Below are 15,545 nucleotides of genomic sequence, written 5' to 3'. Positions count from 1 at the left end.
ATAAGGTAATTCAACAAGAATAGACATTAATGAAAGAATATTGCGGCTTCTTCACTTGTGTTCCATGATTTCAAAGGCAACAGCGCGCTTCTTCCGCTAACAAAAATAGACAAAACGAAAGAAACGTACATCTCATTGACTAGACGCAGATTGCCTTCATTAAGACGTTTAGTTTCGTGCTGAAATAAGCAAGATGCCTAAACAAATCGCCAATGGCTATAACAGACATAAACCTCGAAATGTTTTTTGCTTTGCAGATTCTAGTTTTAGATATTTTTTGGCCTTATCGACACTTGAACTTCTGTACAGCGGCGGGTTATTACTCCTATACATGAAACGTCGATTTATTTGATCTCTTTTGTAACAGATAAATGTACCATTCTTACCTTTAAGTGTCACGCGTAGTTGGTGAAGAGCTGCTTTACATAAGTCTTCTGAGTAAAAGGATTTCTCATAGATCCACAGAGGTATGTCCGTTTAGGGAAGTACTTGCTTACTGCCCTATCGATAGTTGCGAGCCGTCCGCGTGTATAACTTTCGATCTCAAGGTTAATTAAGAAAATTACTACTTATTTGTAGAAAAAAAAAAAAAAAAGAAGAACTTTATTGGCTCTTGCATGTTGTACACTGTAAAATAGTTTTATGACTATTATATGATATAGGCTCACTTGGTCACCAATGCCTGCAGCTGGTTCCACCATTTAGAATTGATAAGAAGATTTATGTAGTTCGAAAAACGCCAATTGTCAAACATGCAATTTTCACTAACAGTCGGACACTTTCAAATGTCACAGTAATGTTAGTGGTCATAGTAAAAAGATGATCATGATTAAGTTAAGTGACTTTTTTTTTGTTTTTTTTTTTAACAAACCCATTCTTTGTGACTTTGTTATTGACTCGTCAGGCAAACAGAAATGATCTATAAACAAAATAATGGTATTCGCCACTGCGAAATAATCTAACCTGTAAAATCGGCGTCTTTTCAGCGACTGTCTTGTGATATGGACTCTTTCCAAACATACCTCATGAGCTCCCGAGCACAGCTCGCGATTATCTCTACCTCACAATCTAGTCAAGAGGGCACTGCATAAATCCGAAATAATGGAGCTCGTAGCACATTACAAAGCTCATAAATTGTAGACTAATAGTTAGAATGACTGTTATTTATTTTATCGAGCGGAATGCTTGATCTACTTATTCTGTCATTGTGACACAGAAGGAAGATCTCGTTCGATGCTTTTTTACGCTCATTTTTAGCTAATTCCGGTATCTGAAGTCTGCGTTCTCATCCTTGTAATAAGAGTTGAGTGTATTGCAATAATGCGTACATGCAGAAAGATCGTACGTTATTTCTACGACTTATCGAAAGACTCGTTTGTGCCAGCAACGGCATTTTTGTAGTAAAGATATAGTCTAATTCTCGTTAATTTGCTTGCGCTTGTGAATATAACTTCAAGGTCTATTTACTAATATTACGTCAGTAAAGTTTAGTATAGGTGCGCGTGTGATGAAGAACACTGTGAATGGAAAAACGAAATGAGCTCTTTCGTTGCACACCTTCACACCCATAACAATAATAGTAATGTAAACGTGTGGCTGTGTAATTAAAAATTGATTATAATATCGCACTTTTAATTTTATTATGCTTTTTTTCTTTTTAACTGATGATGAAATTTAAAGCGTTTCTAATACATTTTTTTGACCAATAGGATCTATCTCGTTCTATAGAAGAATCAGTTTTATGTAGTAGATATCTTTTGCTAAAACCTATTTCATGTGTTCCCGTTCGTACGGTTCGAACGATAAAAACGTTTAGCAGTCCCATTAAACGTATTACTAAGTACTAGATGTAAATAAAACACATGTGCCTTTATTACACTTATAATAGAAAAGACAATGGTCGAGCATTTGTGAGGAAGTCACTCGTACGATGGGGCGCTTCAAAACGAGAAACTATATAACAATCAGCTCTCTCAACAAAAGTCACTTCGACAATATCAGCGCCCATACACGCTGCCTATCTAAGAATCATAAACAGCTCAGTCATTTGGACATTTTTTTTTACGGAACTACAACACATTACCAGAAGCAATGACGCCCAATACTGCAACGACGTCTAATAAAGTGTGCTTGACTAATATAAAAACGCAATTTACTTCAATTCAAATGCTCCTTTATTATATCATTATTAAGTATTAAGTATTTACATTATGCACACTATGTAGATTGCGTTTACGTCAACTATTTACAGAATTATGTACAGTAAATTTTTTTCTTTCGTTTTATCTCTCTCTCTCTCTCTCTCTCTCTCTCCCCCTCGCCCGCCCTCTCGCTCTCTCTTCTTGTCGCTATTTTTCTGTCGTTTGTCATTTTTACATACACATTCTAATAATTTACGTATATATATATATATATATATATATATATATATATATATATATATATATATATTTCCATCGGGCAGAACGCTAGGCGCTCCCTGGTATTTAGTGACCCTCAGCAGAGATCAATCACTAAATTTGAATTATTATTAATATTATCATCCTCATTATATATATATATATATATATAGACGGAGAGAGAGAGAGAAGATAACACCGATAGTAATGTGGGGTGGCGGGTTGTTTTCAACTCAAGAGATGTACGTGGAGAAAGAGGAAGATTAGTGCTAATAGTATTAGCCCAGTGGACAATAAGCCATCAGTGAGTCGCAATGATCGGTATTCACCAGCGATGTTTTTTTGTCAATGCGTCGACACGGACCGTGACCGTTACAGATCATCTGCCCAGCGGCCATATGGAACGTGATTTATCGTCATAGTCATTTACAGAGCGATAATAATAATATTAATTTTTATAATAGCAAAGAATTATGTTAGTGGTAATGGTTGTAATAGAAAAAATTGTAGTTATATGTAATTTCGTTTATCACTCAATGTCTCTTCCTAGCGATCATCATCATCATCATCATAGGTTTCTGCTCACTGGCACGTTCTCTTCTTTGTCCCGTTCGTCGGTGGACATATTAACTAAAGAACTATAGTTTAGGTTCCTGTTTGTATCGCAGAGGTAATCGTTCATGCTGTTGTCGGCCACCGCCATCCATAGCATTTTTCAGCGATTAGGTTGACAACAAAGAGCTCGCTGCTTTCATGCAATATCAGTAAACGATATAAATTATTCTTTATGTTGCTTGTTCTTGCTTCCGATCTGTGTTGTCATTAGTGTTGTAAATGATTGGTTTTCTTTTTCAATTTTGAAAAAGCCGAAGATAAATAGATTTACAAACAAACACTTACGCGCGTATCCATACACACACACACACACACACACACACACACACACGCTCGAAACCGAATTGCTTGAGAATTTCGTTAGTTTGAGAGACGGCCATTCTGGCACCATTCATAAGTTACGTACGATACAGCGATCGGTCCCTGTAAACTGTTGGAGACTGGTATCTCCTTTTTGCTACCTGTCACGCTGGGTCTTTTGCTGCTCCACTTGGAAGAAACAAAGACATTGATGATGTATTCCTACTACTAGAATCACTTTAAGCATCATCATCGTTATTATTATTATTATTATTATTATCTAGATTGATCAATAGCTCCTACGGTTTTCTCACTCTCTGCGAATACCTATATACTTCTATTTCGGTCATTGGTTTACTGATATTTCGACGTGCATTTCAGTGAATTGTTACAGGTGACCTATGGTAAGTTTGTCGATTGTATCGTTCTCTGAGATAAAAGACAGTAGGATTATCCAGTGTAGCAGGACGCATGACGGCTTTTTCCGTTGCTGCCAAACGCTGCAGTTGTTCTTAACTTTCAATTTGTTTTTTTTTTTACATACTTTCTCTTCCGTTTACATATAAGTGACAAGACGGCAAACGCATAGCTATTTCCGTTTGATTCGTACCGTGGCGAGGTGTGTCAGGCTTCGAAATCAGACAAGAGAAGGTGGTGACACTATGGAGAAAAATCAGAGGGCACCATTTATGCAGTGCGTGCAATTACAGTCGTTCATCACATTCCGACAGCAATACACAAATGCACAATTGATGGTCTATTGTATCAGTATTTCGTAAGTACTTTCACTCCTTACTAATTCTATTTTGTTTGACGCGTTTGGCTTTTTTTTTACGCATTTCTATATCATTATCAAGGTTCTGGCGTATTATAGTTGCACGCCTACAGTTTTGTGTTTCACCTTGTTTTGATTCACAGTTAACTCGTTCTTTTCACGTTACCTTTTTTGATGCATTGTATTTTTTGGTATCGGCCTACCTTTCAGAACCCTCTTTTTATAATACTAATAATAATAATAGGGTTTCAGTGGTTTTTTTTTGCCCCTTTCTCAGCTTAGCCTGCCCCATTTTATTCTAACGTATCAGTACCGCTAAGGGCCGTCAGATCGGCATCGTTATGTCGTGGGAGTGTGGTGAGGTCAACTCGCTTCTCCGTATTAGTACCTCATCCATACATTTAGTCATAATTCGTTCACACTATCGTTAAGCACACAGTCACATAGCCAGAAAGCCACCCGTACAGCAGTATTCCTCAACAAGTAACGAATCAATGTGAGGAGGAGGATGATGATGATGATGCAACCGTGAGCTTTCTCAATGGTCTTCACTTCATCTCCTAGCAGATTCTCCATCAACTCTTCCGTCTCCTCCCATAGCATAAAACATTTAAAACCCCGACGACGTCTTTACACTCACTCACTCTCTCTCTCGCTGTCTCTCTCTCGTCCTGTTTAGTGCATCACTACCAGTTTCTTATATACGCCATCACCTCATACTTCATCTGCTGTTTATACCATTTATATCAGATCACGTTTTCTATTATATATATATATATATATATATATATATATATATATATATCCATTTCCATCTCTTTTCCATATATATATATATATGAGAATTTATCCACTTTCATCCGGCAGTCTCTGTTTTTACCGCTAAAAGGACCGCGCTTTCTATCCGTCTCGATTCGTTAGCTTGCTTAGCTCAAATAATGATTTTGTTTCTCTTCTAGTTTACTTATTTGTTACTTAGCTGTTTCCCTGTTGTGAACAAGATCAACCCATGACTAGATGTACGAAAATCCGCTATTCTATTAAATCATACGTTTTGAGCTGAGGGTTCGACTGAGGCGTTTCGTTCGAGGAGGTTATGACATGATTAACCGGGGTCCTGTTTCCACTTCTGTTGTTCCATAAATATTTTTTACGGCTGGGGTAAGTGACCGTTTTGGATCTGTTTCTCGTTATTTGTTCAGCAGACGTGTGTGTGCTAGACAGGAAGTGCTATATAGTAGCGGTATTAATGAGCTCTTGTGTGGTGCTATTAGTGATCATGGTACAATGAAGAATTGGAACCGATGGCAGCAGTAACAGGCACAGTATAGAAGAGGATGGGGAAGCTTAGTAGGCTGATTATTCTGTACATCATCGCTAGATTCATTATTAGCGTTGTCATCATCATCGTCGTCGTCGTTATCATAGTCAATCAAGGAAGCCATTTCATCATTGTTATATTTAGAACTACGTAAATCCATTAAATTGTAGCGCAGTTACGACGGCGTGATATACACGACCCCGCTAGAGGTTGAAATACGCAGCTCTCACCACTTACCCATACTCTCATGCTTTCAGCTCTATATCATCTCGCGATTAAATTCATGGTCGCGCGGGCCTCGCAAACTCACGTATTCACACAGTCACATATATAGTTCCACTTTTTATTCACTCATTTTACAACAGAAAACTAATTTTTTGACATCGTGACGAATACGAGCAACCTGCCAAGTTGCCTATAATTGTAAGTCGATGCCCAACTAATAAGGTGGCCCTTCACTATTCGATATAATTAGTTTGTCCACCCACGGGTATCCTAGTTTCAGAATGATATTTCTCTCTGTTTGCCCTTTGTCTCCGACTTGATTCACATTATACTATATATATATATATATATATATATATATATATATATATATACTTCGTAGGTAAGTAGTAACTCTAACTAATTTTCATACAAATCTATATGTATATCGCACGCGCGGTAACTCCGACCATAATCAGCTTACACAGGGTAGATGGCTGGTTACTTCTGTGGGATTTTAAGCCTCGCCACTCGGCTATTGACAAAGAATTGGCCAAACTGCTCAAATCGAAAGCCATTGCCTCGTGTAAAATCCAACACATAGCCATATACGTACTTGTATACGTTATTGACGCACTGAATAAGTTGTGTCCACTTGCGGTTGTTATTTACCATTGTTGCTGAAGCAGTATTCAGTATTCTTTAATTTACGTTGTTGCTTGCAGACGACACGTTTCATGTTGTGGAAATTTCCTTTAAGGTATATCTCAGCGTCGGTGTGAGGGCTCCGAAATAGGCCAGGGGGTGTCCAAGTCCTTCGTTTGCAGAGGGTTGGCCATAGAAAGCTTGGTCCCGAACCTTCGGTGGGCATCAACCTCACCCGTTGCCGAGCTCCCTAGCTAGCGGATGTTGCGTCGCTTACCGATCTCTGGTTTTCCCCGCCTCTTCGAATCACAAACATCATAGATGACATCATCAGCAGTAGCAGCTGGTTGAGATAGACGAAACGTTGAGATACCATCCTGTGTTGAAAGTGTTATTAATGTAGATGATTTCAGCAGATGGATATTACTGCGGTGTATGACGAGCCGTTCTGCCCCACGTTAGCGTTACAAGTTGGCTGGTTAGTTGTGTTGAGGTATAGGGTTGTTTGCCTAGACTGAAAAATCGGGTTTGTTTTTCTTCTTTGTTTGATGATGGTAACGATGATTAACGAACGAGCGTTAGTTTATAGCAATCTAGTTGATCGGTTTATGAGGCGAATAGTTGAAGCATGTGGTCTGTTAACATTGCGGGGGCGGTCACGAGCTGCGTAAGCCTGTTTACCCTGCAACTGAACAAGAGCAATTGAGCATAGTGTGGAAATATTGTAAAATCGGTTAGTTGAAATAATATAAAGGTCGAAATCCTGCTTAATTTCTTCCATTGTATCATTTACAATTCGTATCTCATCAATGTCTTCACGCGTGTATGTACGGTTCAATAACCGCAAAGCAATTGAAATAACCAAGAACAAGAGTAACGAAGCAAAGTTAACCTACCGTGTTGAACCTACCGAGAGGGAAGTTTAGATCAGCCATTTGGCTCGCGGAGACGGCGTTTGAGGTCGCGTTGACGACGCACTTCCGCATGTGCTTCTCCAGCGTCGAGGGCACGGAAAACGGCATGTCACAGAAACGGCAGCGGTATACATCCTTGCCGATCCGTCCGTGTGTCTTCATATGTCTGGTCAGCTTGGAGCTCTGCGCGCAGGCGTAGGAACACAGCTCGCATTTGTAGGGCTTCTCACCCGTGTGCGAGCGTCGGTGCACGGTCAGGTTGCTGCAGTTCTTGAAAACCTACCGATCCGATAGCAACATGTGAACGAGTCGAGCTTTAGCAAAAGAAACACTATGGGTCGCAATCTGCGACCTTTCAACTGGACATTCATATATATATGTATATATATGGAGAATATGAAGAAGTTGCAGTTCTTGGCGAATTAATTAAATACAACGAAATTTCAGCTTCGGTAATTCAAAGGTTCATCATTACGTACCTTTCCACAGAATTCGCAAGTGTCGTTGCGTCTCTCCCCCCGGGGCGGCTTGGTGCCAGCGAGAAAGGGCACCATGGAGGCACTCGAGGCGGCGGGGTGTCCCCTGAGCGGCGAGAAGGGCAGACTGCTAAGCAGATCCTTCGCGCCTCGGCTGAACGGGCTGCTCTCTCCGAGCCCGCCGTAGAGGTCGCGCGCCGCCGGCCCGAGCCCCTGCATCGTCCACAGTGGGTAGAGCGCCTCAGCTGACGCCCCGTCCAGTTTGGCTGCCGACGAGGACCGCTCCGTCAACGACGAGTTCACTGAGCTGGGGCTTCCTCCTGTAAACGCGTATAAAGCCATTATGAAGAGTGGGTCTAGCCGCGGAATTTATTATAGATCTAAGTGCAATACTTTCTTCATCAAATTAAAAAAAAAGGCCTCTGAAAGAAATACAGAATATGTCATTTCACTGTCGGATAGGTATGCCATAAAAGTAAGCAACGGGCAAAAGAAATGTTCAGAAAATCATCCAAACTATGAGCATATCACTATATGTACCCGATTGGTTTTACGTTACCGTTTACGAACGAAGCCGCAGAACTGGGCCGTTCCTCGAGAGCCTGTTTGTAGGCCTCCGAGTACTGCTGGATATTGGTAAGGCCAATCTTCTCCATGACTTCTCCGAGAAGGGACTTCCTCAGGCCGGCAGCTGCGATCATGTGCGCCATCGCTGAATGGTCGGCGGCCGTTGTTGGCGGGGCCGCGGGGGCCACCGAGGTAGTCGTAGTTGACGATGTTGTTGTCTTGGGGGGTGAGAGCGATGGGGGCACCGGAGTCGTCGAAGACGAAGAGCTCGGGCCCCGCACGGTGAGGTCTTGGGCGACACAGTCTCCGTTCACAGGAGCTGCAGATCCTTCGCGACATCGAGATGATCCCTTGTGTTTGAGGTTTAGGCGGATACGGTGGTGGTGACGGGCGAGCGGCAGGCCGTCGTGCTCTTCTTCATCGTCCAGCTCGTCCTCATCCAGTTCGTCCTCGTGGTCCTCGTCATCTTCTTCCGCTTCTTCCACTTCATCCACCTCATCTTCTTCGGTGTCGCAATCATCGGCTGATGCCGACGCCACAGATGGTGCAGATGCAGCGGAGACAGCGGCTGCTGCCGCAACCACCGCAGCAACTCGACCCTTTAAATTGGTCGGAACGACCGAGGGGTTGTTGCTCAGACTCGGATTTAACAGCTTGTTTGCTAGCTGTTCCCGTTTAACGAGCGAAATGCTGAGGCCCGTCACGCTGTCATGTTTGCTGCTAATACTGCCGACGCTATCTTTGAGGGCAGCATTTGTGTCGACAGCGCTGACGTCGGTTGCTTCAACCAATCGATCCTTAGCACTATTGGTCGTCTCGTTCGTGCGGTCCGGCATAATAACATCAGATAACGATGAAACGTCTTTACGGGTTAGCTCGCTGTCGTGTTGCGACTTCATATGTTTTTGCAGTCGCGACTCTTTCTCGCACTCGAAACTGCACAGGCTACAGCTGAATACTTTGGGTTCTGTGATGCTAATGTCCTTGATGGAGTTGAGAGCGTTTGAAAACGACTTGGGCGAAACCGACGCCGCATCAGGCAGACGTGCGTCAAGTGACAGAGGCAAAGCCTTTCCATTGCTTGCAAGCGTGCTTAGAGCAGCGATGGCAGCGTTAGGGGACGAAGCGCCAGCGAGCTGTCGGAGCCGCTGCGAGTAGAAGTCGCCGTGGTCGAGGCCGGCAGGTTGAGGAGGACGAGGTGATGAGCCGCCAGCCTTGAGGTCGAGCGGGGCGCCCAGAGGTGAAGAGCTGCGGAGAAGTGGAAAGCTCGAACCAATGGGTAGGTTGAGAGGACCCATAGGTCCTTGTGATGACACCGAATCTGAGCAGATTCTTAAGCCGTGCGCAGATTGCGCGTGCTGCACAAGCAGCCACGCTGACGCACACGTCTGCTTACACGTGAAGCACGTATAACTGCTAGGCTCTGTAAGATATGCATAAGAAAGCGAAAGAACAATTAATATAACGGTAATAGATCGCCGGTAGACACGCATGTCATATTGAAAGAGTTGCGCCTACACAGCGACATAGCAGTCAGCTAGCTGCTGCAGTACAACTACATACACAAATTAGTTAGATAAAAGGGGCCATACGACATTGTCTGACGAGACAATGGCGGCCTCTAGAACAAAGGACAACCAGAACAACGGAATGGCGCCATCACAACTACCAGTTATGGTGCTCTGCGTCGATGTACAACAATCACAAACGACAATCCAATAAGCGAATGTCGATATGGCCAGCCCAAGTCAGATATAATGAAAGATCTCCTCGTCTAACTTCAGCCAGACAACAGCACCCGGGGCAGTAGCCCATTCTATTCTCACTATCCAAGCACTACCCGCGCACTAACAGCGCGGAAACATCGAAATGAGGGAACGCGCGGCGAGCGATGCGTCTGCGATGGCAGCACGATCGGCGATGTGGTAGCATTAAGAACCGCGCTGACGCCGCCGTCACCGGCGCTGCTATCATTACCAAGTGGGTGGCCAAGTATTCAGATCTCCATGGGGTCTCCTCATAGGCGCCCACTACTTGATGTCAATGTGAGCTCACATCGAGAATCTGGATTAGAGGGGCTAAAGGGGTACGCAGCAGGGACAGACAAGAGGAGGAGAGAAAATCGGGATATGTTCGATATGGTAGGATCTACTGCACACGGAACCCTTGTGGACGAGGAGCGACAGGCAAGCGCAAGCCCAGCACAGCCATTGCTACAGTTACTACTGTTACTAATGAAAGAAGTCCATTTACGATTTCCACTGAACGGCTGGCTGACTAGCAACCTACTACTACCGGCAAAGAATACTCGACGCATTATTGTTGTCGTACGAGAAACATCAAGGTAGCGATAAATGCAATAGGCGCTACGACGACGAGAAATAGATTGGCTAGCGGCAATGGCCCCGGCGTGACATTGTCGCATTTCACACCCCTTGAATGCGATGTGAAACCACGTTAATGTTGGTAAACAATTACAGCCACCATAAGAGAGACGCCAGTAGGCAGCAAAGGTACAGTACAGCGAGTGGGAACATATATATATATAAAATGGCCGCTGAGCGGAGGCGGCACAACGAGCGACGAGACGACGTAGAAGGGCAGGAACCTCATAGTACGGCGGTTAGCAACTGATAATGGATTCCGCACCGACGCTGATAGTCAGTTTAAGCTAGTGGAGAAGACGCTGCCATTCGGCCGCGTGGATGCGCGCGGTAGTTCGACGTAAGTACAGAGCGGCGAGGGAGAGAGAAAGAGAGAGCCATTTTGATCAGGAGAACGACGACGTCAGCGAGAGAGAAAAGAGTACGATTGAGAGACAAAGATGATGCCTTGCGTGAAGTTGGAGGCCGGAGATGAACGGAAGCATCGTCATGGTCGTCCAATGGTCGCAAGCGCTGCAACAAACGCAGAGGCGTTCAAAGCACTCACTAAAACTAACCTTCTTCATCTCTAGCAAGGGTTAAACGCAAGGGGATGGATCGAGCAGCAGCCGATAGCAGAGTCAGTAACGTAGCAGTAGATTAATGAAGCTCCTGCCAGGACTGAACCTGCTCTCTGGCTACCGTTTGACTAGCCAGTTGCCTTCGCAGTCGCCACATCGGCACCATTGAGAGCTCCATCAGTCATTCGAAGCGACGCAGGAGAAACTCCTCGAACACAGATACACACAGTCAGACACACAGAAACATCAGGAGCGGGAAGCATTTACAATTTAAATCGGCCGCGTCTCGTCTCATCGTGCTTCTGGCCTCCGGCTCAGCAGCTTCGACAGCCGTTACGGCAACCACTATCGTAGCTATCCTCTGTCACCCATTCAATAGTAGAAGCAGTGATAGGAACTGGGAATAATGTGAAGGCGGAATGCTTCCTTCTAAACGAAAAAGGCCGAACGTCTTCTCGTTAAACTCTGACGACGACGACGACAATGCAGAATTCTTCATTCTTTTTCGACCATCGCCTCGGCTCGTCTGTAATAGCTATACGTGGCCGTCACTGCCACAACTGGTTGGGCTTTTAGCATCTGTTCATGCGACTGCTGCTGCTGCTGCTGCCTCCAGGGCAAAGACTTGCTTTCCATTGCTGCGCACCATCTCTTTTGATTTTGGGAGCGTACAGAGCGGCGGCCAAATCAGTGGACAATCTCAGATTAAAACGATCCATCATTTTTGTTGAACGGGAACATTTTTCGAGATTTTAAGCGTGGCCCATGAGTAAGTCCCCTCGATCTATAGATCTTAAAAGCGAAAGCCCAAAGCAGGCTTAGATTCGCTAAGGCTGCAGTGGTGGCTACTAAATCCAACCTGCCGTCCCTTTTTTGCCGAGCTTCAATTCCAACGTTCAAGAACTTCGAAGGGCCAGGGTGAGCAAGTTTCAATTATGTCCTCCGTCAACTTCAATATGGACCTGTCCCGTAGAAAATTCGAACATGCTTCAAACACAATATATATATGTATATGCAAGCGTAAACCACCGTTGTTCGTTCATCTATAGCTGCTTGTACGAATGTATATAAAGTATGTTTTCTCTGGGAACCCAGGACGGATGAACGCTACGAGTGAAAAACTGGAAATCAAATAATAGCTTATTTAGTTGGCATCACTTTGTTAAGATACCATCGGTTGCAATACCTGTAACAACGAAAGTCTAGCGCTACTTTTGTCTGTAGCGGTTAACCTAGAATGAGTCCTTAGTTCAGCTACCATACCGGTCACCGGTTAGAGTAGTCTAGCCGTAAACGAATCATACGCTTGAACTATCATCGACATATCGACTAACCGTCAGCCATTGAAACGAGTCGAAATTCGGATTTATTGTCAAGTGATCAGTTCAACGTAGTGCCGGTCGGAACAATCAACGATTGATCAAAGAGTTTGCTCCGTAAACAAATATGAGGCTTAGCGATCCCGTCTGATTGGTTGGCAACTTCTACAATTCACAATCATTACGTTGGGATCAATCGGAAGGCTGTTTGTGGCTAATTCCCCTCGACTGATGCTATATAGTCAAGTACCTTCCAGTTGTAACGTACGTTTTAGTCCTTTACTACTTTTCACCTATTCATGAATCTTTGTCCGCTTTTATCGTACCGTCGTCTCGATCGGACGTCGAATAACTATCATTGCAATAACCTATTGATCGTGCTGAGTAAACGTCCTTGTCTCCTATCCAGATGCAATTGTGTATAGACCAGTACCAACATAATCATACTTTGATTGTTGTTCTCTGCCCACTAGCGCCACTCACGTGCTTCAGTTTGATAAAAAAGAAATTTGAAATTTTTGCGGCAAATCATCTCAGAAATAAAAGGCCGAGTCAATAACTCAACGTAAACGGGAACCCCGTCTCCGCAAATCGTTTTCAATGAACGGCATTATCCATTTACGAAAAAACATGGATTGAAAGATCGATCTCTTTCCAAAGTGAGTCGCCTATATGGCACCTGGCTGAGGAAGATTTCCAGTGCGCTTATGACGCCGTAACAACAAATGAAGAACAATGGGCTGCCTCGACCAAACCATGCAATACGATCGTCGGCACTACGGTATCATCGGCAATACGCTCATTTGTTTAGCCTCTTTCACAAGCTCATGCGGATCTCGTCTGGCTGTAAACAGCACAAAAACGCCACAGCAATGCGCTAGATAATGCACCGCAGCAGTTTCCTTCGAGTCGCGTGTGCTTCGTAATAGATTTACATGTGTCATATTATAGGGGACGGTAGATGGAGGAACCACAAACGGGGCGTTATCTATTATAACGATTCGCGATCACACGGCTAACTTGTACAGATAGGTGTGCTAACACGTACATATACGAGGATGCTATCTTTGTCTTCTAGGATACGACTTAAATCGAACAGCGCTGCCTACAGACGCCAAGCGACTGCGGGTGCTGCTGCCCCTTCGTCTAAACTATCGATTTTAAATTTCAACTTTTTCACCCCCGCTTGGGCTCTCCACCCCCCCACCCCCCCCCACTTCAAGTTCTTTCTCGTTTTCGTAGACGGAACAGATGGCAGCATTCAACCGATGGCAGTGCCAACGACCATTCAGGGAACCGACCAACTGCCCGACCATCGAGGAAAACCAGGACAAAATATCATCGATGATCGACCATCGTTGTCTTTGCTGATGGCGATGATGATGACAAGAACGAAAACAACAGCAGCAATGACGACGAAAACGAGTCGCCAAAGAAAACCATCATCAATGCTCGGAATAGAGTCGGCTCAACTTCAGGGAGTAAGTAGTTCAGAGGAACCACCTAAATATATACGGACTACGCAACTACTTGTACGCTAAACGAGATAGAACGGTGCTTCTCTATATTGCGGAAAGGCGTTTGATTCTGCATCGTTCACCGATGTTTCGCTTTGGGAGGAGGGCCGTCTAAATCGGAGTTAGGGTCAGGCAGAGAGGGGCTACATATATGGATGAAAATCGCCTTAAATGGACGGACTTTATATCGTCATCGAGTGCTCTTCTTCGTCTAGAAAGATAGATCTATGTGATCGCAGGCAATGTCTAAGTATTCTATGCTCGAACTGAACGCAGCATCGTCGCTACCGCCGCCAGCAGTGTCGGAGGCAAACGGCGGTTTGTCGAGACGGCGAAAGCGGCTTGTTTGCCTCACGATAGAGCAGATTTTTTTTGCCCCTCGATGTGCTGTTGAGAGTAGCTTTCTATTTTGCTGATTTCGACCTCATCGAGTCGATTCGTATAAGCACATTTCGAGTCACATAAAGACATCAGTAGCACTGAAGAAAGCTAACTGTACACGTCTTCAATGGCACATTGTATCTATCCTCGTTTTTGCAGTCTTAGTGTCCCATCACTAGTCGTAATAGAAACTCAATAAACAGGTATATATATATATATATATATGGGCACTTACATGATTTATTTCAAATACATTTGTCTCTACAAACATTACAACAGCATGGAACAAAAAATGATCACTGAAATAAATTGGGCGGATTGAAACCTCAGATACTGCAAAATGATACTAGCCATTATGTTCAACGAAGCGGACTAAGATTGACAGATTGACATCAGCGAGAAGATGAAAATAGGAATGCGGCGATCCGTCATGCAGGAAATGATGTGGTTTTAAGAACTAAATTAGACGGCTTTGCTCCGTTGTGGTTGTTCTTACTTGGTAGCCCGTTTCTATATGGATAATCTCTCAGAGGCACATGATCTAGAAGCATTTGGGAGCAAAGGGCCAATGTTTTAAAGGACTAGTCACCCCTTTTTGTGTGATCACAAATGAACTAATGTCGGCTGTGGCCAATTTCGAGTGGGTGTCCTTCATGATTTAGCAGCCAAATGTCCCCCCAATGATTCTCACTAGTGCTGCTGCTGCTGCTGCTGCTATATATCGTTTCACTAATGCGCGCGCTCTGTACATTTCCACTCGGCCTTCTTCAATTGTAAGGTCTGCAAGCGGCGATGATGAAGGTAAGTGACCAAGCGTAATGACGACTCTTTTGCGTTTCTTCGCCGGGTGTTGCATATGGCCGGCCAGCTGGCGACCACTCACCAAAAGATGTCTCGATCCCATCGCTCATTTCTGCTCGCCTTGTCAATTCAGGCTTTCGTATGGCGCCCTCTCTCGGACATTCTTTGCGCTAGCTATTAGGGGTATGGCAGTACCCCATGTGTCGTTGGGGTCGTCGTTGGTAAAATAGTCGTCTTATTTTTCCTCCCTTTTATACGCACGTTAGAGTGGCACCAGCGTAAGTTGAGCGTTTTGGACTCGTCCAGACTCGTCGCGATGCGAGGTCCCGATGTTTTCGTCTCCGGTCTTTTCGATTTATCGTGGCGG

The 15,545-nt window shown here is 44.2% G+C and overlaps 1 protein-coding gene across 5 annotated transcripts in view; it reads right to left on the bottom strand.

Annotated features, from left to right (window-relative positions):
• Nucleotides 1-1,854: 1,854 nt before the first annotated feature.
• Nucleotides 1,855-15,545, bottom strand: part of LOC111247565 (uncharacterized) — a 56,659-nt gene continuing 42,968 nt past the window's right edge. For 2 of the 5 annotated variants that reach the window (XM_022798648.2, XM_086984993.1), the window contains exons 3-6: nt 8,209-9,639; nt 7,653-7,969; nt 7,156-7,452; nt 1,855-6,947 (exon numbers count right to left, since the gene is read on the bottom strand). In XM_022798648.2, coding sequence (XP_022654383.1) covers nt 6,843-6,947; nt 7,156-7,452; nt 7,653-7,969; nt 8,209-9,639 — 2,150 coding nt within the window. In that variant the 3' untranslated portion in view covers nt 1,855-6,842. The remainder of the gene's footprint in view (nt 6,948-7,155; nt 7,453-7,652; nt 7,970-8,208; nt 9,640-15,545) is intronic. The other 3 variants (XM_022798649.2, XM_022798651.2, XM_022798650.2) reach the window with 3 other exon arrangements.

Source organism: Varroa destructor, unplaced genomic scaffold (assembly GCF_002443255.2).
Source record: "Varroa destructor unplaced genomic scaffold, Vdes_3.0 BEIS01000003.1, whole genome shotgun sequence".
NCBI classification, from domain to species: Eukaryota; Metazoa; Arthropoda; class Arachnida; order Mesostigmata; family Varroidae; genus Varroa; species Varroa destructor.
The sequence above is the reverse complement of the archived record's forward strand: the minus strand, read 5'-3'. Positions and strand labels throughout refer to the sequence as shown.